Genomic DNA, 27,191 nt, shown 5'->3' with positions numbered 1-27,191 from the left:
GCACAGCATAAAAAACAGACAATTCCATCCGCTCATTGTGTAGATACAAAAATTTTCTTTTTCTCTCTTTTGAGCCTGGGGGTAAACTATCTCTGCAGTCCTTAGTAACTACTAGTCCTAATGAACTACCGGTCGGAGGACTGAAGCTAAGGACCGCTTCAACTACTAGTAGTTAAGAGGTACTATTTACTACCTGTCCTTAAGGTCACGTGACGTGAAACAGTAGTTAGAGGGGGAGAAAATTTTTGGTTTCGAGAGTAACAGATCTCTAACCAATCAGGATGCCGTTTGAAGCCTACAACTACTACTAATTATTTAACAATCGTTTTTCCGCAGTGGGTTGTGGCAGCGATTTCATGTTTACAAACAAACATGTTTGTAAACATGAAATCGATGCCACAACTCACAAACAAACTTTTTTTTCCGAGGGACTCTCCATACATTTTTTTGTCACCCGTGTTTGCATTTTTTTTACTCTAGTATCGCTGGCTAGTTTAATTATTTTGTAAACGTATGAGGACGTTGCATTTTTCATCTTGCGACTTTTTTTTTAGAATAAGATTCAGTATATAATAATAGTCAAAGTATTTTTCTTGTCCGAGCTCATGGACCCCACTTTTGGATGCTTGAAGAAGCGAGTATATGGGACCCCAGCTGCATATAAGTGGGTAGCATACTGATGAAATCAAAATTTGAAGAAAAAAAAATTCTTACAACAAAATGTAAGATTTTAAATTAAGGTTAACAGCACTAGTTGAGCCTATGGCCGTAATGTGCCTTTTCGGGGCAGACTTTCCCTTTTTTTTGGGGGGGGGGGGCTCCCTTCTTGAAAGGGTTATTATGCAAAATAATTATAGATTTTTGGGCATCCTATTCACCTCGGGAGCCCTACTTGAGGCCCCAGCTGAATACTATTTTTAATATTGAGTGCCACTTTTTTTTTAAAGACCAATTTGTCAAATGATTTTTTATTATCCATTTTTACACCTTTTAAATTCATTGAAACAACAAATTGCAAATTCTTTCTGGAGCAACTAAAATATTAAATTATTGATAATTTATAATTAAAAGAATTAACTGCCTTGATGCATATTATAGTTCTGTATTTTAAACTATGGGTTTCTCCTCAGTATTAAAAAATATTATCAGAACATGATTTTCTATGAATGAGCACTTACCTGTTAATGCAAGTGAATACTTCAATATTTAAAAGATATATACGTCTATATTAAAGATCTTTCATCAATTTATCTGTTTCATATTTAGCTTCCAACAAATAACTTCACCTGATAACTTTCATTTGATCTTATATTTCATTTCAGTTGATTAGAAGATGAATGATTGATTGAAGTTGATTATTAGAACCATGAATTAAATAACAACTTGCACACATGATTTGTCATACAAAAAAACATTTTATTTCAAACATATGTTCATAGAGAGTTATCATAAACACAATTTATTGGTTATACTTTTCTTAGAAATCGCACCTTTCAAGAATACAATTTTTTGAGATTCATAAATTTTCATCTGCATTTTCAAATGTTTATTTACCTGAAATTAAAAAGAGGAAGAAAAAAAACCACTTTTATTATGCTTATCAATATTTAAATGTACTGTATATTTTATTTCAAATTATAACACAGTCTTTAGTTGTATAAGTAGAGATAATTTGTGCACAATAGCACTTAGTCGACATTGAGTCGACTAAGTGCATATAACAGCATATTTCATCGCTAAATATTACAGCGAGATCTCGCGGCCAGAGGCGAAATTTCCTCTTTTCCAGATGGCCGTGAACTACTTTTCTTGCTGCTTTAGGGCTGGGGCTAGGCAGTCCTTAGCAGCGGTCCTAAGTAACTACTAAAAAAAAGTCCTTAGCTTAGTACCGAAGAGTCGAACTACTGGCCAGCTAAGGACAAATCAGCGCTTAACTACTTTTTTTCGGCTAAGGACCACAGAGATAGTTGACCCCCTGGGGGTGAACTATTTCTGCAGTCCTTAGTAACTACTAGTCCTAGTGAACTACCGGTCGGAGGACTGCAGCTAAGGGCCGCTTCAACTACTAGTAGTTAAGAGATACTATGAACTACCAGTCCTTAAGGTCACGTGACGTGAAACAGTAGTTAGAGGGAGAGAAAATTTTTGGTTTCGAGAGTAACAGATCGCTAACCAATCGGGATGCCGTTTGAAGCCTACAACTACTACTAATTATTTAACAATCGTTTTTCCGCAGTGGGTGGTGGCAGCGATTTCATGTTTACAACTGATTGTAAACAAACTTTTTTTTCCGAGGGACTCGCCACACATTTTTGTCACCCGTGCTTTGCAATTTTTTTTACTCTAACATCGCCAGCTAGTTTAATTATTTTGTAAACGTATGAGACATTGCATTTTTCATCTTGCGACTTTTTTTAGAATAAGATTCGGTATTTTTCTTGTCCGAGCTCATGGATCCCACTTTTGGATACTTGAGCGAGTATCTGGGACCCCAGCTGCATATAAGCGGGTCGCATACTGATGAAATCAAAATTTGAAAAAAATAAAATTCTTACAACAAAATGCAAAATTTTAAATTAAGCTAGTTGAACCTATGGTCGTAGTGTGTCTTTCCCTTTTTTTTTGGGGGGGGGGGGCTCTTCTTGAATGGGTTATTATGCAAAATAATTGTAGATTTTTGGGCCCCCTATTCGCCTCGGGGGCCCTACTTGAGGCCCCAGCTGAATACTATTTTCAATATTGAGTGTAACTTTTTTTTAAGACCAATTTGTTAAAAATGATTTTTTATTACCCATTTTTATTCCTTTTAAATTCATTGAAACAATGAATTGCAAATTATTTTCGGAGCAACTAAAATATTAAATTATTGATAACTTATAATTAAAAAAATTAACTGCCTTGCTGCGTATTATAGTTCTATATTTTAAACTATGGGTTTCTCCTCAGTATTAAAAAATATCAGAACACGATTTTCTATGAATGAGCACTTACCTGTTAATGGAAGTGAATACTTCAATATTTAAAATATATATACGTCTATATTAAAGATCTTTCATCAATTTATCTGTTTCATATTTAGCTTCCAACAAATAATTTCACCTGATAACTTTCATTTTGACAATATATTTCATTTGAGTTGATTAGAAGATGAATGATTGATTAATAGAAACATGAATTAAATAACAACTTGCACATATGATTTGTCATACAAAAAAACATTTTATTTCAAACATATGTTCATAGAGAGTTATCATAAACACAATTCATGTTATATAAACACAATTTATTGGTTGTACTTTTCTTAGAAATTGCATCTTTCAAGAATATAATTTTTTAAGATTCATAAATTTTCATCTGCATCTTCAAATGTTGATTTACCTGAAATTAGAAAGAGGAAGAAACAAACACTTTTATTATGCTTATCAATCTTTAAATGTACTGTATATTTGATTTCAAATTATAACAGTCTTTAGTTGCATAAGTAGAGATATAATTCGTGCACAATAGCACTTTGTCGACTCGCCACCATTTTATCACAGTAGGATCCAAAATGCATCAACTGTGTTTTACAAGGGAGGCCTGGCATTGCACACAGATGCACTTGTTCATGTCTAGATGTATTTACCTAGGGCTTCACAAATCTTAGGAGCCAACATTGCAAAAAAGAAAATCATATTGACACCTAAAATTTTCTATGTAGATCACAAAATATTTGGAGTTTATGTCTGCATCTTCCAATATGTGAAGATCATCTCTAAGTGCTGAAAAAGTTGAATATAATTTGTTTTTACTTTGGATTATTTCTCCTAAAAATATGCTTGGCTGCCAAGAAATTTGGCCAGCGCCTAAAATGTTTTTCAATTTTTCGAGCCATGTTTCTACCCTGAAATTTCGGTCAGACAGATGAAGTGAAAAAACCTATTGGCACGCAGCTTACTTAATATTTTCACTTTACTTTCAGGTTCGCTCTAAAACACATCCTTAGCAACCTCTTGTGGATCGGGGAACCTTATTTGAATTAACATAGAAATTTTGCAGTGTTGTATGGTCTCGCTAGTTAAAAAGTATGATATTATTTGTCGTCAATTATATTAATTGTTTTAATATTTCCATTCACAAAATTTGCTAATCAGTAAATATGATAATAACATTTTCAAAGAATTAATATTGCTTTTCAGTTGGCAAAGCTTCTAAAGGTTTTTTTAATGTCCTCCCTCTCATTTATATAGCCAAGACAAGTTTTTCAACAGTATACATGTTTTTACTTGCACTGGTCAAATTTTGAGTGGTTCAGGTAGCTATTGAGGAATCTATTTTAATTTGCTCAATTCAATTATGTCAAAAAGAGTTGTTCTTTCAATAGTATCTAAAAAAATTATGATTATAAAGAAAATTACTCAAAGCAAGATATTTCTCGAGAAAAACCAATAGGGTATGGACTAAAAACAATGCCACCTTCCCCCCCTTGCGTATTTTTTTTTTGCACATATAAAATGTGTTGCTGAAATTACAATAATTTCAGAGGGAAGTATGCTTCTGTTAAGTTTTATATTGAGAGATATTCAAGTGATTTTACAGTTTACCATTTTTTATGAATTTTCTCAACTTAAAATTGAATGTGTATAAAATAGGTTATTTTATTCATCATGCAACATAAATGAGACACTGAAATACATTTCTTAATAAGCATGTGAATTTATGTAATACAGCCTCTCCAAAACGCTATTATGTCTGCGATCTGATATAACGCCAAAATTCTTTGGGTGGGATGGTGGCATTAAATCGGGGTTCGACAGTGTGAGAGATGGACACCTCTTCCAAAAGACTATAGGAGCATCGTCTCTAGTGAGGAGGAGGAAAAGACGTCAAGTGGGGGAGCACGAAATGAGAAGAAAAGAGAAAAAGGGGACATTCTCAGAGGAGAGGCGACGGTCATTGAAAGAAGGGGTCCTCAGTGGCCTCCGGTAGATGCAGACAATCGAGACAAAAAATGTAATATAATGTATAAAGTGTATATGGAATATTAAATACCGTATTAACCAAGAAACAAACGCTCGGCTCGTCCGTTACAATCTGGTGGCAGCTACGGGATATGAAATCCCACGAGAAAAAAATACATCGACAAGCAAGCGGAGATATTATCTGCAAGGGGGAAGATCGTCGACAGGAGCATCTGATGGTGTCTAGGTCAGCGGAACGCTGAAGGTGACAACAAGCATCAACACTCCGGGAGAACAACGTCGACAGGGCAGGAGCGTCTGATGGTGTCTAGGTCAGCGGAACGCTGAAGGTGACAACAAGCATCAACACTCTGGGAGAACAACGTCGACGGGACAGGAGCGTCTGATGGTGTCTAGGTCAGCGGAACGCTGAAGGTGAGAACAAGCATCAATACTCCGGGACAACAACGTCGACGGGACAGGGGCGTCTGATGGTGTCTAAGTCAGCGGAACGCGGAAGGAGACAACAAGCATCGGCATTCCGGGAAAACCTCGTAGACAGAACAGGGGCAGCTGAGAGTGCCTGAGGCAGCAAAACGCTAAGGGTGGCATCACCAGTGACTGTCCGGGAAAGTCGTCATCGATACGCAGGAAAGAACGACCGTGGTTCAAAGGAGCGACACAACAAGCAGGGTAAGTGACTGCTCTTCCTTTCGATTTGAACTCGGGGTAACTGTGCATTCAATTGTTTTATTTCTGTAAATATTTCATTTGAAAAGCAAAATGCCAGGGGGAAGGCGTAGATCAAAGGTTTACGTGAGCGAAGAATTAAATATTGACGAAAGAGAGAGGGGACGCGAATTCGAAATACAAAAACTAGAGCTCCAACTGGAGTTAGAAAAAGTTAAATCACTAAACCGAGCTAATGGCACAAATATTTGTACTCCAGAATCTTTAGAATCCATCATCAAGAGCATTAAAATTCTTACTATTAATGTGCCAACAGCTCCTGAGGGATGGAATTTGTTTTTCAATAGTTTAGAAAGAGCGTTCAAACTTAAACAAGTAAAAGATGAACATAAAGCAGAAATTCTTTTAAATCTTTTGGGAGAGAAGTCAGCCAATACTTTGATATATCTAAGTGATACAGATATCATAAATTATGATGTTGTCAAAGAAATTGTGCTGAGGGAGTTCGAACCATCTCCTCAAACTTGCTTAGCAAATTTCAAAAATGCTAAAAGGAAAGCAAGGGAGACGCACCTTCAGTTTGCGTCACGATTGATATCAATGTTCGATTACTATTGCAAACTGAGGCGGGTTAATGACCTGGAAACTCTTCGGGATCTAATTGTGTCGGACCAAATGTTCCAAACCCTGGATGATGAAACGTCATCTCATATTAGTGTTCGTCAAGGGCAAGACTGGTTTAAACCTGTGGATTTAGCCAGAGAATGTGATGTATATTTCACAGCCAAGAAAAAATCGTTTGAAGAAGCACCCATTTCTAAGGGAAGTTTCAAACAGGAGGGGCCCAAAGAAAATTCTGGGAATAGAAGAGAAAAATCTAATCCTTGGGAGATCAAACCGAACAAGATGTCTTGCTTTCTATGCAATAGCACGGAACACTTGAAAGGAAACTGCCCATTGTTCAAAAGGAAAGAACAGAGCAAACTAGGGTGTCCCCAAGTTCGGACAAACAGAATTGCCGAAAGGAAGAAGACGGTCATAAAACGGGAGAGAGTGATAGCGAAGGTCGCTTCTCTGGGGGAATCGGATATGGGAAAAGAAAACGCTGATAACGAGCGCAATAAATTGCAGAGGGTCAAAATCAGCATTCAGGGGAAAATAGTTAACGCACTTATCGATTCGGGCACAGAATTGACAGTGGTGAGGGAGAGTCTCACTCCAAAGTCACCCGAGGAGGGTGTGTCGTCTATTTTCTTGCAGGGCGCCTTCGGCCCCGCGGTAGAATGCTCGTTAAGCAATTTATTAGTAGGACTTCCGGAAGGGGATCTGGGGAATGTTGTCCACCAGGAAGTTCTTTGTGCAATATCACCATCTTTGGTGGAAGAAGCCTTAATTCATCCCAACACAATTGAAAGGCTGGGTAATTTTCGGAATGAGGAAAGCCTGAACACAGAGCAAGAAGAAGGGGATGAGGAAGTCGTAGAATCTTTGAATGTTCACACAGATAAGCGTTTTGAGATACGATCAGATGGGGAAACAACACCCAAAGAATTACTGAGTGTCAATCATTCATCAGAAATGATGATGGCAAAAGAATTCTCGTCATCTAGTGAACAATTCAGACGTGATCAAGAAAATTGTGAGACTTTGGGAAAGGTCTGGCAGGAAGTCGCATCTGGGAAGAATGGCTACTACGTAGTCGATAATTTATTATACCATCGCGACAAAGTACTTAGTGAGAGTGTTGGCCAGCTCGTATTGCCGAAAAATAGGAGGGAAAATGTTTTGCAATTAGCCCATAACTCAGCGTTGGACATATGGGGGCAAGGAAGACAGCAGAGAGGATCAGATATTCTTTTTATTGGGAAGGTATGGGAAAGGACATAAGGCAGCATTGTGAATCTTGTAACGAATGTCAGCTCACGAGGCCTATTCGTGTAAATGATCGTTCACCGATAACACCTGTAGCAAGACCTAGTTTACCTTTTCAGGTAGTGAATATAGATTTGATAGGTCCGATTGATCCAGTTAGTTCTAGAGGCCATAAGTATGTACTATGCTTGGTCGATCAGCACACAAGATGGGCGGAAGCGGTTCCACTTACAAGCTCTACGGCTAAAGCAACATGCGGGGCGTTGCTGGATATATTTTCTCGAACCGGGATTCCTAATGTAATTGCATCTGATAACGGTACGAATTTCAATGCTGCATTGACTGTTGAGCTAGAGAAAAGAATCGGGGCCAGTCCAAGATTCTCCACTCCAGGATATCCTCAGTCAAATGGCCTGGTCGAACGCTTCAACAAGACTCTAAAGCAGATGTTGCATCATGCGATAAGGGAAGAGGGCCGCAACTGGCATACTCAAATACCATTTATATTGTGGGCATACAGAGAGGTCCCAAACAGCACAACGGGGGTCGCACCCTTTCAGTTATTGTACGGCAAGACGCCGCAAGGGCCACTCTCAATTTTAAAAAATTCATGGACGGGAAAGTTTGATGGGGCTCAAACCGAAACAGTCCCGGTGCCAAAATATTTAGAGGATTTGAAAGAACGTCTGGAACGAGCAGCCCGGACGGCAAATCTATTTTCCGAGGTTCAGCAGGGAAGAATGGCCCGGTATTATAATTTGAGGTCATCGGATAAAACTTTCAAACCCGGAGATAAGGTGATTGTTTTGATTCCTGATTCGTCTAATAAACTATATGCACGGTGGCAAGGGCCAGGGGTGATTCAAGAGGAAAAGGGCAGGCATTCATTTTTGGTTAAAATGAATGACGGGAGTGTGAAACACCTTCATCAGAATAAAATCTCCTACGTTAATTCCGTGAATGTTATATTCGAGGGAGAAGAGGAGTTCGGAGATGTAGAGAACGTTCCAGTGGAGACAGGTGAACGAGATTTATTGGATACGGTCAAGTCTCTAAATTTTCCTTACTTGGCCGACTATCAATCAGAACAATTAAGGAAGTTGATTTTACAGTTTCGATCTGTTTTCGAAAATAAAATCAAACCAGCCGATGTGGGAGAGCACAAAATCGAGCTACTCCCGAACACAATAAGGAAGAAGCCGCATTGCTATTCCATTCCCATGGTATATCGCGCTGAAGTAGAAAGACAGGTAGGTGAACTGTTAGAATTAGATCTTATAGAACCATCCGAGGTGGAAATAGCGTACCCTATAGTATGTGTTGCGAAGAAAGATGCAACTATGCGCATGTGCGTTGATTATAGGGCGCTGAATTCTGTAACAAAGATACCCACATTTCCTATGAAAGACGCCCAGGAACTTATGTATATTGCGGGAGCCGCAAACTGGTTGACAAGTTTAGACTTGTTGAGGGGGTACTGGCAGATAAAGATGGAAAAGGAAAGTAAACCATTAACTGCTTTCGTTACTCCAAACGGAGCGTATCAGTGGAAGACTATGCCTTTTGGGTTGGCAGGCGCATCAGGAACTTTCCAAAGAGAAATTAACATCGTTCTTCGACGACATTCAAACTATGCCCAAGCGTATATTGATGATATCGTAATATTCTCTAACACATGGGAGGAACATCTTGCTCATTTAAAGGCAGTCTTTGAGGATTTGAATAAGGTGAATTTGACAGTAGGAATTAAGAAGTGTTGTTTTGCAGCCAAAGAAATATCTTATCTTGGACATACCATAGGGGGAGGTAAACATTCTCCGGATCGTGAGAAGGTGTCTGCCATTCTAGAATTAAAACGCCCCACTACTAAAAAAGAGGGGAGATCGCTGCTTGGTTTGGTAGGATTCTATCGGTCATACATTCCGAACTACGCAGAGTTGGCATTACCACTAACTGAGTTGATCAAAGGAAAAGTGGTGAATCCTATTCCTTGGGGGATAGACACCGAAAGGGCATTTCAGGATCTTAAAGAACAACTTAGCCAGGTAACATTTCTATCAACACCAGATTTTGATTCACCATTTCAAATTCACGCAGATGCATCCAATTATGCGGTTGGGTGCTGTTTAACGCAAATTAATAGCGGTGGAGACTATAGACCTATAGCATTCGCCAGTAAAAAGCTTAGTACTGCTCAGAAGAATTGGGCAAGCATAGAGAAGGAAGCATGGGCAGTCTTGTTTGGTTTGAAAAAATTTGAAAAATGGATTCATGGAACGAGGGTAGAAATAATTAGCGATCATAATCCCTTGAAGTACCTTAATGAAACAACCCCGAAAAGTCCCAAATTAACCCGCTGGTCGTTAGCATTACAACGTTGGAATTATGTCGTGACACACAAACCAGGAGTGCGCCATAAGGCTGCCGACGCTCTTTCTAGATTACCAAGAGAAGGTTGGGAACAGGTAAATTCAGGAGATAATTAAGGTAATAATTATGTATATATATATATTTTAATTATAATTTTGGATAGATATGTATTGTATATGTAATCCGTTCATACATATTGAATGCCACAGTATTCCTGAATTCTTTTGAGAGGCGCAGAGTAGTCTATTGCTCTGGATTGTTGGTATACAATAGCTCATCCATGATTAAAAAAAAAAAAAAAAAGGAAACTGATAAGAAAAAGAACGGGGAAGGACGGTCAAAAGCAGAAATAGTGAAGCAGTGAGTTCTAACGAGTTCGGATGGCGTAAATGGACAATAGGATACGACGGGAACCATACGCACGTTGAAAGAAAAAGGAGAAGCCGATTTGCAGTGACTTTCCCACGCGCGTTTTTCTCTCACAGATGTACGTGGAAACACGCAGCAAAAACTATGGTTCAAGACAGTGGTAGCATGTGCATGTGTTTAGCATCAAGCGTATGTGGGTTTATGCGAAACAAGCCCTTAAGAGGCAAGTTACGCTCTTGGTGGGGGCGTGTGAGAGATGGACACCTCTTCCAAAAGACTATAGGAGCATCGTCTCTAGTGAGGAGGAGGAAAAGACGTCAAGTGGGGGAGCACGAAATGAGAAGAAAAGAGAAAAAGGGGACATTCTCAGAGGAGAGGCGATAGGCGACGGTCATTGAAAGAAGGGGTCCTCAGTGGCCTCCGGTAGATGCAGACAATCGAGACAAAAAATGTAATATAATGTATAAAGTGTATATGGAATATTAAATACCGTATTAACCAAGAAACAAACGCTCGGCTTGTCCGTTACAGACAGTATTTGTTCCACTAGGGTTGTTGATACAAATGAAATCAGTGAAAATGATGCGACGTAATGTTAAAATTTATGTCATTAAATCATGCATGGAAACTGTTGCTCAAAATCAAATACAAAGAATTAAAATTACCTTTGTTTGCTATGGTAGAATTGTTTGGTAACCTTGAAAACCTTCACATAACTTCGTAGCTACCTACAACCTACAGCCAAGTTCCTGGGAAACAAAATTTTTCAAGAGTTAGAAAAGTCTCACAAATGTATATACAATATATATATATATATAAGCTGTTTACTAACAACATCGTTAAAAAATAAATGCTAAATGCTTGTTAAAAGTTTAAATGTTAAAAGTTTCAGTTCCATAACATGTCGAAATGTTATATTTTAAAGTTCTTAAGTATTGGGCATGGAAATTTTTTTTCTGTCTTTACCCATACACACAAAATCAAAAACATTTTTTGGCAAAAAATTAAATTTGAACACACACAGCAAGGCCATAACCCAAATACTGAAGTAGTAATACGTTTCGAACACTAATCTGCTTCCTCTAGTTATAATGTATATACCTCAATAAAAACTGTGCCTGAAATTCCAACTCTATTTTTTAGTCCCATTGTACGAATTTCATTTTTCATATCAACAAAACAATATAACGATTCCTTATTAAATATTCCTCATCTCAGAGCGAGTTACAGAGTGCAATTTTTCAAGAAGTGGCACATGATTTTTTTCTCAAAATTTTACTTCCACTAAGTATTACAATATTGTTCATTTGAACAGTTCAAAATATCAAATCTATATTTTAATCCTTTAGTGCACGAGTTTTACAAAAATTAATATTTAACATTACTGCCAATTTTTACCATGCTTTATTTCAATTTCACCTTTACTCATCACAAAAAAATATTAATTAAAATTTTTGTCATTTAGGTGCTATAATTTATTATCAATGAATTGTAGCTTATTGGTTACTTTGTGCATTGACGGGAGGTTGATCTAAAACACAAATTTTCAATTTATTTATTTATAAGCGATTATTTATAGCATAGTCATCTCCAAGCACAAGTTTTATTGTGCCAACAATATTCAAATTATTTATTTACACATGTGCTCAATTTATTTAGACATAATTTTTCATTGAAAAAAATTAATACGGCAAAAAACATAGAATGTAAAATTTCAATCTGATATTATCGTAATTGCAGATTTATGTTTCATTTGCCATGTAAATATTTTCAATACAATCCAAAGTATGCATGGGCTATTTGATATTTTTCAGCATTACCAAGTGGGATCCACTGCCTTATTGATTGCGTGACATTATGTCCATTTATATTTTTAAATAACGCATTTACCGAGCAAAAAAATATTAAGAATATTTCTAAACACTCTTCTTATATAGTTCGACAGCAATAAAATAATTCTTACCTCAGTAATGAACATGCTAGCACTTCGTCGTGGCTTCGATCGCCGATGTCAACATCTGGTTTTGCAGGATATAACGATGAATCACTTCAACTTTGATGGCATCGAAGATATAATCTAAGTTATGTCTGTCGTTATTATCGTAAAAAATTGTTTAATTCGAAAAAAAACCAGTATATTTCATCACTAAATATCACAGCGAGAGCTCGAGGCCAGAGACGAAATTTCCTCTTTTCCAAGATGGCCGCCGTGAACTACTTTTCTTGCTGCTTTAGGACTGGTGCAAGGCAGTCCTTAGCAGCGGTCCTAAGTAACTACTAAAAAAAAGTCCTTAGCTTAGAGATAGTACCGAAAAGTCGAACTACTGGCCATCTAAGGACAAATCGGGGCTTAACTACTTTTTTTCGGCTAAGGACCGCAGAGATAGAACTTTTTTTGTGCGATGACGTAGCGAGAGAGCGACATTTTCAAGGACAAATCGTTCTTTACCCATGGGGTTGATAATTTTTTCTTTCTCCTTTTTTGCCCTGAAGAAAACTTTTTTCTTCCTTTTTTTGTTCGTTCCTGTATATTCACGATGCTCAGAGTTGTAAATCCTTATTAGAGAAATTAGCTAACAGTCTTCCCCCCCCCCCCAAGATTTTTTTTAAACACTTAGGCTGAGTGCACACTACTGTTCGGCTGGTGCGGTTGATCTTATCAGCAACCGTGGAATTTCGCGTGGAACACACACTCCTGTTAGCAACCGCGGTTTTTTATTTTTTAATGTCACGTGACATCTCGGGATTGGCTAAATTATTTTCGCCAAGCTGAAGTTGGCTCCAGTTAGCATGCAAATTTGTGCTCATAAGTGGCGTTGAAGTAAAACCCCTCTTAACGGACACCCCTCAGCATGGCCCCACATGGGGGGGGGGCTGACAGGGCTCCAGCCCTGGGGCCCGGAAATCAGGGGGGCCCGTGGAAAGAACTTTTGGATTTTTTTTCTTTCAGATATATCCCATAGGAAAATAGACAGGACTCTTTAATATCAATCATATCAATTTGTACTCGTATCGATGGATATCTTGAACTACGTACCTTAGATCTCATTGAAATTTTTTTTAACTATACACATGTACAAGTAAACGAAAAAAAAAAAAAAAAAACGGAAACGAAGAAAGGAACATTGTACAAGCCCCCCCCCCCCCGGCTCTCATGGCAGTCGTTCTCCTAGGAAGGAAGAAAAGACATTGTGATGGTCATGGCTACTGAGACGGCAAGGACACCAGCATTTTGTGTGTCCTCAGGGCTATAGCCACTAGAATAATCCTTATATAGTCGTCTCTAGTAACCCCTCCTCCCTCTCTCAGTCCGAACAAATCTAGGGGTTTTTTCCTTGCTTTTGAAAAAAAAAGGCTACATTACGCATCGGCCTTTTTTATTCGCTGTACTGTCTTGAGGACACATCTCCCCTCAAAACTTCTATTCACAGACGATATTGTTGAACAGAAAAATATTTACGGTTCGCGTCTGCAAAAATACAGTTGTTCGAAATCTTCTAGTACAATAGTTGAACGAGTTTGCGTACATAAAGGATTAATTTTTTTCCCACGTGGATGAATCCTACGGTTCTAGCCCAAAAGAACGGTAAGCAAAGCTAAAAATTTGAATTTTTGTTAAATTTTTATTTTGAGCATTAAGAGTTAACTATAATGAATCTAATGTCAGAAGAGTTTGGCCCTGCCTCGAGGCCAGTTGCGATTGTTGAATTGTGTTTCATAAAGTTTAAAAACGATTATTTTTAATAGGGCATATCTACAAATGACAGAGTAACCTCGTTCATACGTCACTCAGTTATACGACTTTCATGTTTATACGACGTTTAACTTGGGTAGCAATTGTGGTAACAATACATTTTATACAATAAATACATTTTAATGTTAAAATATTTCATTCATTTATTTAACGTAAAACCTCAATTATTCGACGTTTTCACTTCGACTAAAACTCGGTAACTTTTGAAAAAAGAAAAACGTAATTTATATCTATCAAATGCGCACAAAATTTTTGTATGCAGTGAAAAAGCGTTGCTGCAACAGTTCTAGCATATTGTCACCGCAAAAGACAAATTTCAGGGTGATTGCTGACGTATACGAAAATTGCCAGTGAGATGGCTGATGATCATTTAGAGTGAACACTTAGGTAATTTGTTTATTGCCTCTTTCTGAGAATACGCAGATGTGGAGAGTCCCAAAGAAATGGGTTTCAATTGTTTTGACGGCCATATGACTTTTCAGAATTTTCTCTCTCCCTATGTTTTCAACGTTATCCCGAGAGGGTGAGAAAGTCTATTGTAAGCATTTGGGGGGGGGGGGGGTACAGGTCTGTCGAAAATAGGTACACATGCACAGTAAGTTCTTTCGATCATTTCCTGTAGAACTTTCTTTCGTTGTGGTGCTTTGCTTGCTGACAGGGCCGTCTTAAGAGCATCATGGGCCTCCGGGCCAATTGATTTTTCTGGGGCCCAACCTAGAGAATTCTCGAAAATTTCAATTACTTCCCATTTTTGTGAGGCCCCCGGGCCGTGCTCGGGTGGGTCCATGCGTTCGGACGGCACTGCTTGCTGACTGTGTCAAATTCGTCGTTCGTAATGTCGGAAAAACAAAAAACGCTCTCTCTAAAAAAACTGGAAATTTTGGAAGAATTCAACAAGAATTTGAAATTGATAACGAAAGTTCATCTTGCAAACAGGCCCGTCATTTAGGGGGGGGACAAAAGCCCCCCCCCCCCCGCTTTTGAAAATACACTAAAAATGGTATATATATACATACATTGAGTACATGTGTTTTCCCCCCTGGAAGAATTTTTTTTTATAATCACCCTGTATATTCACATTGAGTACATGTGTTTTGACCCCCCCACCCGTGGAAAAAGTTTGCCACCCCCCCCCCCCCCCCCCGGAGAAAGTTGAAATGACGGCGCTGCTTGCAAACCAGTTGAATATGTTCGTTTCAACTTCTTGAAACGATTATAAAGTAGAGAAACAACCAAAGAGCAAGCTCCTGATTGAAAATCATCTACTGCCAAAAAAAAGTCCAAGATGGGGAAATTTTTGCAAGTCGAGAAGATTTTGTTGCAACTTTGTACCCTATGTCGTGTCCCAAAGGTAATGTTGTGCCAAATTTTATTTCTTTAAATGATTTGAAATGTGATTTAATTTCCTCTGAAGTATGAAATATTTTTTTAGAACAGAATTGGAATGCAATTAAACACATAAAATTTTATAACATTTTATATGTATGTGGGGGGAGATAATTTTTTAAAAAGGCTCAGTTATTCACTTCGACTTATACATAAAACGTTTTATAAAATGTTTTGACTCGGCCTTTTGAACGTCGTATAAACGACTGTAACAGAATTGTAAAGTTGCTCAGTTGAATAGATGAAGTGAACATAAATATTTAAATTATTTCAGTTCAATTTTTCAGGCCGGTGCTTCAACCAAGGCCATTGAAAATAGTTTTCAGTATTATTACTTTTATTAACTCTTTAATTCACTAAATTCATTTATTATTTTTGCACGCCTGTAGTAAATCGCCTGGCACAACGGAATCGCTTCGTTTTATCAAAAAAAATCATTGCATGGAATAACTTCACGTTAGAGCAGGGCGTCTCAAACTTTTTCCACCTGAGGCGCTCTTTCCCCCTATCGAAAACCTCACACCATGACAAAGGTTGGAGGCGCACAGTTTGAGAACCCGTGCGTTATAGGAATAATCTTTGATGTTCTAAATTGAAGTTAAACGTTTGGATAGAAATTTTGTTTTGTGTAAAACACGTTTTAAACTGGTTCGTCATGTGTAGATTCTACAGTAGTTTCATTTGGTGTAGTATGAGTATACTTGCTTGCTTGGTGAACAACGAAACTATAGAGATGCGGTGGATATCTTATCTGAGAGAAAAAATTTGATACTGTGCATATATATCTATATATATAAAATTGATTTTCTGTCTGTGTGTCTGTATGTTCTCTATACAAATCTACAATTTTAGATCGATCGTCGCCAAATTTTGCATATATACCAAATGGAACCCGACTTGAACGATAGGCTACTTTAAAATTTCGTCAGCCCAGGGCAAATGCCCCAAACGGGCAAAAAACTGTCCGGCAACAATGGTTTTTGGACCTCAACAACCACTTTCCGAACGTTTACTTTGGTTACCGTGATTCCCTAGCAATGCGTTTCAGACGTGTATATGCCTTTACAACGGTTTGTCACTTCTTTAATCCTGTTAGTATATGTATAATAGTTTATGCCTTTATAATGGTTTGCCACATTTTCAATACTCTCAGTAATGAGGGTTTTTTGAACATACGTCATAATCGTCATCAGCATCGGTTTTAGGGTCAGGAAAATGGTGATTCTCATAAAAATCAGCGTTAAAATTGCCGATTTTACTGTAGAAATGCGGAAATTTTGTGGGATTTTCCGCCCCATCAATAATTTTAAAAATTGTATTGAATTCTCGATTTTTGAAATATTCAGTTCGTCAGAGAAGGGCAGTTACCCGAAATGGACGAAAAATCGTCGGGCAAGAATGGTTTCTGGGCCTCAACAATCACTTTCGGAATGTTTACTTTGGTTACCGTGGTTCCCTAGTAATGCGTTTTTTACACGTGCCTTTACAATGGCTTGTCACTTCTTTAATCCTGCCAGTATTATATATTTATTCCTTTGTAATGGTTTGTCACTTTTCCCAAACCTCCCAATAAATGAAGAAAACACGGGCAGCGCCTGGTATTGTAGCTAGTATTATGCATGATAAAACTGCAGTGAAATCTCGATATAACGATGAAGAAAAATACCATAATAGAGGTATTATCCTTAATCGAGAGACTTTGACATTGAACACTAGCCATCAGGGCCGCAACTAAATGCTTGACCAGCTGAGGTAAGCACATATTTTGACATCCCCCCCCCCGTAATTTTGAAGAAGAGGCTATAAAAGGTGAATTTTGCGCACTCTTCTGGTCCTGGGCAAGATACCTGCTTGTCTCTCCCCCCCCCCCCCAGTTGCTGCCCTGGCGACCATGGATCACGATCACCATTGGCGTATGCAAAGGCGGTTTAGGGTTGTAACCCCCCCCCCCCCAGAGCCGAAATTATAGGGAAAATTATTATAAAAAATCCGCGAAAAATCCTGGCCTGGGGGCCCGGCACTAGCATGTGGGGGCCATGCCCCTCAGATGCGGTCAATCCCTCTTTTACGGCCAAAAATAATAAGTATGTATTTCAAACCCCTGATTAACGGTCACCCCTCTTTCACGGACGAATTTTTTAGTCCTGTCGGTGTCCGCCAAAGCTGCATTAAGAGTAAGAGTAAACTTACAAGCGGCTTTGGTGTCCGCAAAAGAGGGGTTTTACTGATAAAAATTTTCAGGTAATTACATTATTTAATTTTCTGTTACAATATTTGCCGTTTGAAAATAATTCGGAGTTAAAAAAAGACAACCCAAATGTTGACCCATATTTGACCAATCTCACAATTTTTTTTATGTATGATAGGCTATTCACAAATAACATATTTTTGAAGTTTCAAAAAATTGGACATTAATTTAGCACGTTTCTAATTAAGTTAGTTAGTTAGTTTCTTTTAAAGCTAATTTCCAATTAACTAAATTTCTAATTAATGGAAATAAATCATAATTATAATTTTGGGAAACCTCATGTGACAAAAAAAAATTAAGGAAGAAATTATTTCTTTCCTGACCAGAACCGTGGTCAGGAAAAGAATTCAGATAGAAAATCGGAATAAAATTTGAGAATTTCATTTTTCAAAAACTCTAAAAAATCAAATGTCATTGTTAACAAATTTTAGAAAACACTGATAAAACACTCATTAGACCTTTTAGTTTATTTCATGAAAACATTTATGTGAAAAATATCTGAAAAAAATATTAAACAAAGCATCGCACAAACGCAACGTTAGTCAAAAATGGGATAAAAAGAAAACCTCATGAAAATATTGATGATTGAAACGTCTCATGTGTGTTATACACAGACGTACTATTTCCAGCGACCGACATTTTTATACATATATTTGTGCAATAAATTTCGCTTTGAGTAAATTCAATAAGGAGAAAAGGTCTTGGATGAGGGTAGAAGGTCCTGGGGAAGGGGGGGGGGGCAGCACGAGAAGAAAATACGGTGCAAAGGGCCATTGGCTAACAAAAAATTTGACAACCACTGGACCATATGACATTTTCTTTTAATTTAAATTTTTTTTAATTTATTCAATCATGATATAACACTGTATAATAATACTAAGAACACCCATCAGTGGATCATTAGCGGATTCGTTCTCATGAACACAAAGAACCGTGATAATGAAAAAGCTTCATGAAAACTTCTTCGTTTATCATTTTTCCCGATCAGTTACCAAAAGATGATTTTTTCCAGATGATGCGATGACACGAAGGGAACGTAGTGTCCTTCTTACGAAATCATTTAAATACTTCTTACACTAAATCCGTTTGCAGAAACAGATTTATGGCTTTGCCACGTGCTGGCTTTTCGAATTGCTCTGCCCTTTTCACGACATAATTTAAAGTTCCTGACAACGGATTACCAAAATTTGCCGCCATCCCGGCCCGCTTAACACCCTGTACATACGCCATCAGGGCCGCAACTAGGGAAAAGCAGGCGGGACTGATACCAGGGCCGTCTAAAGACTTTTCTTTTTCAAACCGAGCACAACTCAGGTCTATCGCCATAGGCAATTTACTAACTAGTGAGTTGTGCCGGAATTATAAGTGTGTGTACCTAACAGTCTGAGTGCGTATCTAGTGTTGTGTGAGATTTTTCAGTGCTGCCATCTATATCTCAGAAGTGAAGTGAATGATGTGTAGTGACTGAATATTTGTACTGTTTGTAGGCCTGTTGCTCTCTGTGGCAAGACTTTTTAACGGGGAGATCGGCTCGCATTTGCGCCTCGAAGTTGGGAACCACAGAAAACCAACTTCAGCCGACCACCACTGTGGCGACGGTGGTGTCTAAAGACTATCATGGGCCCCCGAGCCAAGTGGTTTTCCGGAGGCCCAACCTGGTAAATCCTAGAACATTTCAACCGGATCTCATTTTTGTGAGGCCTCTCTTCTTTTGAGGCCCCCGGCCCATGCCCGGGTGGTCCTATGCATCAAGACTGCACACACTGATACTCCGAACCAGACAGGAGCGCAAATGTTAACCTTTCATCTCTCCTTCAATATTAAAAGGGGGCGCCAAAATGCGTGCTTGCCTCGGTTGACCACGCATGGCGTTGTGGCCCTGTACATCAGTATATATGTTGCAAGATTTAAGGTACATACAGGGCCGCAGCTGGATACTTTTTAACTGGAGCTAGCAAGCTTTTGGCGTCCCCGTGTAAGGAAAGGTTAGACGGAGTGGTATTCGGCATCCCCTCTATTCAGCACTCGGTACAGTGGACCAGCTCACCCTAGTTGTGGCTTTGTAAATCAAAAACTGCTTGAAAAGAACGGTAGGTGTGAAAATTGTCTTAGTGCACTTTTCGATATTACCCGCTTACAACGTTTTTTCTAGATCAGCGGTTCTTAATTTTTTTTTTGATCCACGGAGCCCTTTCCAGTATATAATTTCTATGGCGGAGCCCCGTAGGCCTATTTTTTATTTATTCATCAAAGTTACTGATTTATTTTTATTCAAAAATATTAATAATTATTTTTTTCCAATTTACTGGTTCTTTTTCTATTTTCCTCGAGCGGCCGTGGAGACCCTGGGAGTTCACACGGAACACCGGTTGAGAACCGCTGGTCTGGATGGTTTTTTTATTGAAAAAACAACAGATAGACAGCCACATTCATACGATACAAAAATAAATACCAAAAAGACAGAATAATGAAAGCAAAACACACACAATGCAGCTCTTAGGGACGTATTTCCTCCCCGGTTCATACTTAGGCTTTTAATGTTTCAAAAGTTTGATATGGAATTTGAAATATGAAAATTTATTCCTTCAGATGTCTATTTATTTTTACTTCTGATAATTTTTTTATGAATTTATTAGAAATGGTTGGGCCTCCTGGCAATTTGTACTTTTTTGGATGAGGTACTAATTGTTTTTTTTGCTAAAACGTTAAAATCCGGATCCAATGCATTTCATTCAAGTATTTTAAAACATATATCTCGGTTATACTCGGCGTAATTGTGGGCGGGCAGAGTGTGGAAAAGAAAGAGACGACGACGAGAGAGAAACGAAACACACGTCTAGTCAGACGAACGACATTTAATACAAGCAAAGAGAATAACTATACTACAGCAGCGGTCAAGTGGAGGGAAAAAGAAAGTCCCCAAAAGAGGGAAACGTTGCGTATATGGGGAAAGAACATGAATACATACACACAGTAAAAGGGGGAAAATGATATTATTCCAACACCCCCACTTCATTTGAGCCCGTAAATAAACATAACATTTCTTAATTTCACAATATCAAGTGCTTTTGTAAATCCGTCGGATGGGTTTATGTTTATATGTTTCGGGATCTTCACCACGACACAAACTGGCTTGATGCACAATTGAAGTCGTCGTTTAAGTGCCTTCTGTCAGGAATACGACTGTAGGTTGGCCGTTCCTCATCATCGCTGTCTTCATCCGTCAATTTCTCGGAGCAATTCCCCGTGCGATGGTTGTCACCTGCTCTCATCACTTCGAATCTCTTGGGCGGGATGCCTTTAGTTGACCTTTGTGAAACACGAATTCGGGATCCGTCACCTCTGGGATTGTCCTCTGATGTGTTTCTGGATCGCTCCTCCTGAGTTTTTATTTCCACGGAGCCAGTAAGTTCGGTTTCTCGAACATCATCTTTACTCGCGTCGAAGTTGTCGCTTACTTGATGTTCTACACAGAACCTGACATCTCGACTGATTACGACCTTTTTCGATGATTGGTTGTAGCAGCGATAGGCTTTCGACTCCTCGTCGTACCCAAGGAAAATCATTTGTACTCCTGTGTTATCGAGCTTTTGACGCCTCTCTGTTGGTACATGAACGAAACACTTCGATCCAAAAACTTGTAGGTTCTTGATGGTAGGCTTCCTGTTCGTCCACAGTTCGTAAGGAGTTTTCTCCTTTACTCGAGTTAGAACTCGATTCAAAATGTAATTGGCAGTCATTACAGCTTCACCCCAAAAGTTCTTCGGCAAGCCTGCATCGATCAGCATACAACGTGCCATCTCGACCAAAGTCCTGTTCCTCCTTTCTGCTATCCCATTCTGCTGTGGAGAATAAGCCGCAGTTAGCTGTGTTTGCACACCTTTATCAGCTAAGAATTTCCTCAAGTTTCGGTTTAGGTATTCACCTCCTCGATCGGATCGAATCACCTTAACTTTTCGACCGAATTTATTTTCCACAAGATTCAGGTACCGTTTTAGAGCATCGGATACGTCCGATTTTTGTGCCAACAAATGTACTTGAGTGTACCTCGAATAATCGTCGATGAACGTGACAACATACCGCTTTCCACTTGGTGTGATCGTTTGCATCGGGCCGCACACATCGGTATGAATTAGATCTAGCGGTGCGCTCGACTCACTCGTGGATTTCTTGGGAAATGGTAGTCTCGAAAGTTTCCCTTTCATGCACGTATCGCAGGACATGTTGATGCCACAGTCAATGAGTTTCAAATCATGAACAAGTCCTTCAGCATGCATCTTCTTGATGGTTTCTACATCTCTATGACCCATTTTTCGATGCCATGTATGTACGCAATTTTCTTTGTCCAGTCACTGTATTTACTTTATGTAACTGACAAACCCGTAATCTGTACAGATTTCCGACAGAGTCAGCGATACCGATCTGCTTTCCATCTTTATGAATTTCACAATAATCACTGTGAAAGTTCACGGAAGCATGATGCAAAGTTAGCTGACGAACGTATATTAGATTACTGACAACATCGGGAGCATACAACACATTCGAAAGTAACACTTTTGTCACCGAACCGTCTAAATTTTTCAATAGCATATTCCCGGAACTTATGCCTAGCACATGAACTGTTTCGCCGTTTGCGACTTCAATATTATCTTTATACGAGTTATCTAACGACGTGAAAAAATTGATATCGTTACTCAGGTGGCGCGTGGCACCAGAATCCACAATCCAGTTTTCCGACTGTATGCCTAGTGACAGCAAGGTATCCTTTTGCTGAGCGGCGCTCACTTTATTTTCACTTGAGCTCCTGGACGTTTTCTCCGGATGATTCCTTTTCCACTCTGCGTATTTTCTGCATCTGTTCTTGACGTGGCCGGGCTTCTTGCAAAAATAGCACTTTATGGAGTTTTTCCTCTCGATGTGGCTTGATCCGAGTTTCATCATTCTTTCGGTGAGGATACTGCCTGGATCCGCGTGTTGCTGCCTTCTTTCGTATTCGGCGATGACCTTTTGCTGGACAACAGCGAACGTCAACTCGGTTTCGGCACGTGTTTCCAATGCGGTGATCATCGGGTCGAAGCTCCTTGGCAGGCTGCTGAGTAGCATGGCGGTACACCATTTATCCGATAAGGATTCCTCGCCGAGGTCCCTCAGCTTCAGAAAAAGTTCTTGCATGCGGACGACGTGCTCGGGAACATTTCTGTCTTCTTCTAGCTTCAGGCAACAGATTGTCCTCATCAGGTGAACCTTGTTGGTGAGGGTGCTCTTCTCGTGATACTCCTTCAGGGCAATCCACATGTCCTTCGCGAATTTACTATCACGGATGTGAATGAGCTGATCATCCTCGACAGTTAGTCCAATGTACGCTTGTGCTTGGCTGTCGGCTTCCTCCCATAGATCGAGGGTCCTTCGATTCGCTTCACCTGGATCCGGCCTGTCGTTCTCGATGACTTTCTTTAAAAGTTTCTCTTTCATTAGCAGAAGTTTAACCTTATATTTCCAGTTCGAATAGTTGTGATTATTGAGCTTGACAATATTGTCCTTGATGCTGGCCATTATCGTTGCGAATGCACACGATAAAACGAATGGAAACTGAACTTCTAACGAGATACCACTACCGTCTCGAAAGATACGTCTCTGGGTGATGCTCTGGGCCCATAACCTGTGGGCGGGCAGAGTGTGGAAAAGAAAGAGACGACGACGAGAGAGAAACCAAACACACGTCTAGTCAGACGAACGACATTTAATACAAGCAAAGAGAATAACTATACTACAGCAGCGGTCAAGTGGAGGGAAAAAGAAAGTCCCCCAAAAGAGGGAAACGTTGCGTATATGGGGAAAGAACATGAATACATACACACAGTAAAAGGGGGAAAATGATATTATTCCAACAGTAATCACGTTACTTTATGAATGTCATTATAACCGAATTTTAATGTATGCTCATGTAGGAAAGCAAAATAAAAAAAAATCTCTCATTGCTTAGAAAATTTTAATTTTTTCTTCATCGGTTTTTTTTTATTGTTATCAGTGCAAGAGCGCCAAACAAAGAATTAGTTTCTGTCGAATGGAACTTCACCATTCAGTTCCTCGAATTTGTCTTTTCCCTTCATTTTTATGGCAACCTGAGAAGAAGAGCAATTCCTTTGTCCAGTGCATCCGAAATCCCATCTCCCTCCTTGTCAAACCACTTAATAGACAATGGAAGACAGCAACCGCACGTCCAGCCGAACCGTCATCAGGGTGTTCAAACCTTTCCAATAGATGATGGCAGCTTTCCGGTTACCCCAACCGTCCAAAAAAATTTGGATTTTCTCGGTTGAAAAAACCGCCCTCAGCGGTTGCAGTTGTATCTGTGCGTTGACAGAATAAAACTATAGATGATGCCCCCCCCCCCAACCTCAACCGCCTGCAACCGCGCCGTAGTCAGGTCCCGGCCTTAGGAATATTGTATCTTTGCACATTTGACTTGCACAATACACAAACGTTGAGAGACACTTTGCTCTATTGAAAGGACTTGTATTTTAGTAGTTGGTCAATGACCACTACCTATATTTGATTGTTGGCTCTTTCCTCTAGCGCCCTTATCACTATTAAAGAGGTAAACGTCGCCACCTGTACACTTCTCCAGGTGAGAAACCTTACATAATTTATTTTATTTTTTACACATGTTTGCCCTTACGTGTTTAAGTGATTGACATTCGGCTGATTTTTTTTTCTTAAATTAATTTAATTTTCCTTCACAACTAGTCATGGCTCACCAAGAAATGGCTCAGAATGTCCAGCAATTTGACATGTTTTATTGTTGGCACATACAATTCCATACCGAATTTTGATGGAATAAATTCGAGTTTGACAGTGACCGACTTTTTCTCACGAATTGATCGTGCATCTGCCCTAGCGAATTGGGATGGTCACACGAAAAAAAGAAATTGCATTACAAAAATGTACTGGAGTTGTACTTGCTCACATTCGGACAAGCTCTCACTTGATAGACCCTATGACATATGAGCAGTTTCGTACTCATTTTGCAGACAGATTTTCTTCACCTGACAGACCTGAGATAGCGTTGTACCACTTGACAACAACGACACAAGAGTCTGAGAAAGTCTGAGATTTTGCTGATTGTCGTGAGTCACTAGCTCGACAAGCTATTCAGGTCACACCAAATGAGCCAATGGCCATAACAAACTATCGTGACACTTCTTTTGGCCAGATTTAAGGCTGGTATACTATCTCACATGGAACCGCTTACTGCTGCCCATAATCCAGCAAATTTTCGAGAGGCAGTTGACTTGGCTTACCGTATTGAGCAGGCTAGTTCCAAACCAGCATGGGTTTCTTCTTCGTCTTCAGAAAAAATTATGCCATCACAAGCATGTTCATTCACGGATTCGCTTGTTCCCACACTCTTGAACTAAATCTCTTCTATAGAGGAACAACCGCAAAAACTGCAATTAACACAAAAATTCTCTGAATCTCAATCAAGGAACACTCATTCCCCACAGGTCTGAAATGGGAGGGGGCGGCAAAAGCGTAAATACGGCCCTGGGCCCAACCATTTCTAATAAGTTCATAAAAAATTATCAGAAGTAAAAAATAATTAGACATCTAAAGTAATAAATTTTTATATTTGCAAATACCATATCAAACTTTTGAAACATTTATTAAAAGCATAAGTATGAAGGGGAGGAAATATGTCCCTAAAGACCCTTTTATACGAGGCAAGTGCTTTAGTTGGTAACTTAATTTTTAGTTGCCAAGTACGATACAATGTATGCAGACGATAAGGGCCGTTTACACGGCTTTAGTTGGCAAGTGAGATAAGAACGGTTCTATTTTTTCCGTTTAAGTAGACGTATGCGCATGCGCCAATGGGTGTGACCTGCCGCTCTTGGAGGGGTTTTTTTGCTCTCGCGGAAGGGTTTATTTTGATCTCAAGCGTGAACCTGTTCATACTCTGTCGTCTCCTGAAGTTTCGCTAGAATTCCGTGGAAATATTGGATGGTAAGGTGGCCAGAGGACACAAGCTTCAAGTTTATTGAAAAATATATTCGCCATGAATATTTGTTGAACTATAGAAATGGAAATTACCTTAACAAACAAGCTAAAAATTCAAGATATACAGAAGACTGGATGTTGTGAAGATATTTATTATTTGAGATGTTAATTTTTTAAGGAAGGAAAAAACTCATCTCTGCCTCTACCGGGAGTCGAACCCGGGTCCCTCGATTGCCGGACGAGTGCTCTGATGAGTTTTTTCCTTCCTTAAAAAATTAACATCTCAAATAATAAATATCTTCACAACATCCAGTCTTCTGTATATCTTGTATTAACAAGTGGAGAGCGACATTCATGTCAAGCTAAAAATTATTCGATGTTGGAAAAAGCTATGGAATATTCTGTCGCCGTGAAGTCAGGAGTTATATATTTTTGAATCTTCAATTTTTTTTATCAGGTGGGGGGGGGGGATTTATATATTAAAAACTGGAGGGGGGTTTCGAATATTTGTCTCGACCAGACCGAATTTGCTGCCATCTGTTGTAAAAATACATGATCAAATATTTAACATAAAGATATCATCTATATATTAAATTAAAAAATAATAACGATTTCGAAAATTTGGAAATAATTTTTATGTTTAATGAATTTTTATTATTTAATTTTTAACCCTTAGAATTTCCTACGAATGCCAAGAATCTTCTCCCGTATTTTCGGCTTACATAATTCATAATTTATCTCTCTTTAACTTCGATTAAAATATCATATAATCGATATTTACAACTTAGAGGAGAAATAGAGAGATCTTATATTTCTTCTCGATGACTTACATAAGTTTATAATATGTTGTGTATTATTTTTTCCCCTGTGGCGTCATCTCTCGCCCCCCCCCCCTTACGTGCACCTCCTGATGCGTGGGTGGCAGAGGCGAAAAAAGAGGACAAGCGAACTGCTTCCCTTGCGTGACCTACTTCTTGCTCAGTGTGTTGCTCTCGCGCAAGTGAGAAAAAAGTTTCTCCTTTTTTATTGAATAAATAATTTTAGTGAATAAATTTATATTCTTTAAAAAAAATATCATATAATGTGGCTCTGATCACAGTATTCGTAAGTTCTACCTGATCATCTTCATCCATCGTTACGAAAGCTATGAGCTTTAAAAAAAGCACCTCTCTGAATGCCAGATAAATAAAAAATTATTACTATTATACTCCCGCGTGTTGCGTCTGTCTGTCTCTCTGTGGATTTGAGTAGACTGAAGCGCGCATGCGCTAACTGCGCTCACCGTAAAAATTATCCAATGAGCGCCTACTTACCACTTATCGTGTGGACAGTTTCAAGAAGAATCGGTAAGTTAAAATTAAGTTACCAACTAAAGCACTTGCCTCGTGTAAACGGGCCTTAAGGCCGGTATTACACTCATGGCCCCCACATGGGGAGGGGGGCTGACAGGGCTCCAGCCGGGGGGCCCGTGGAAAGAACTTTTTGATTTTTTTTCTTTCAGATATATTCCATAGGAAAATAGACAGGACTCTTTAATATCAGTCATATCAATTTGTACTCGTAT

At 39.0% G+C, this 27,191-nt stretch overlaps 1 protein-coding gene across 16 annotated transcripts in view; it reads left to right on the top strand.

Annotated features, from left to right (window-relative positions):
- Positions 1–27,191, top strand: part of Archease (protein archease) — a 288,400-nt gene that overhangs the window by 223,859 nt on the left and 37,350 nt on the right. For 3 of the 16 annotated variants that reach the window (XR_016193230.1, XM_089236490.1, XM_089236482.1), the window contains one exon: positions 3,962–4,064. The exons of the other annotated variants lie outside the window; for them this stretch is intronic. Coding sequence is in view for 2 of the 3 variants with exons in the window: in XM_089236490.1 (XP_089092616.1) it covers positions 3,962–4,022 (61 nt within the window). In the remaining variant the exon portion in view is untranslated. The remainder of the gene's footprint in view (positions 1–3,961; positions 4,065–27,191) is intronic. 16 annotated transcript variants of the gene reach the window in all.

The sequence above is a fragment of the Pholcus phalangioides genome, unplaced genomic scaffold (genome assembly GCF_987345545.1).
Source record: "Pholcus phalangioides strain wild (caught in Gottingen) unplaced genomic scaffold, Ppha-v1.0 ptg000009l_1, whole genome shotgun sequence".
Taxonomy (NCBI): domain Eukaryota; kingdom Metazoa; phylum Arthropoda; class Arachnida; order Araneae; family Pholcidae; genus Pholcus; species Pholcus phalangioides.
Note: the sequence above shows the minus strand (reverse complement) of the source record. Positions and strands in the feature narration are given on the sequence as shown.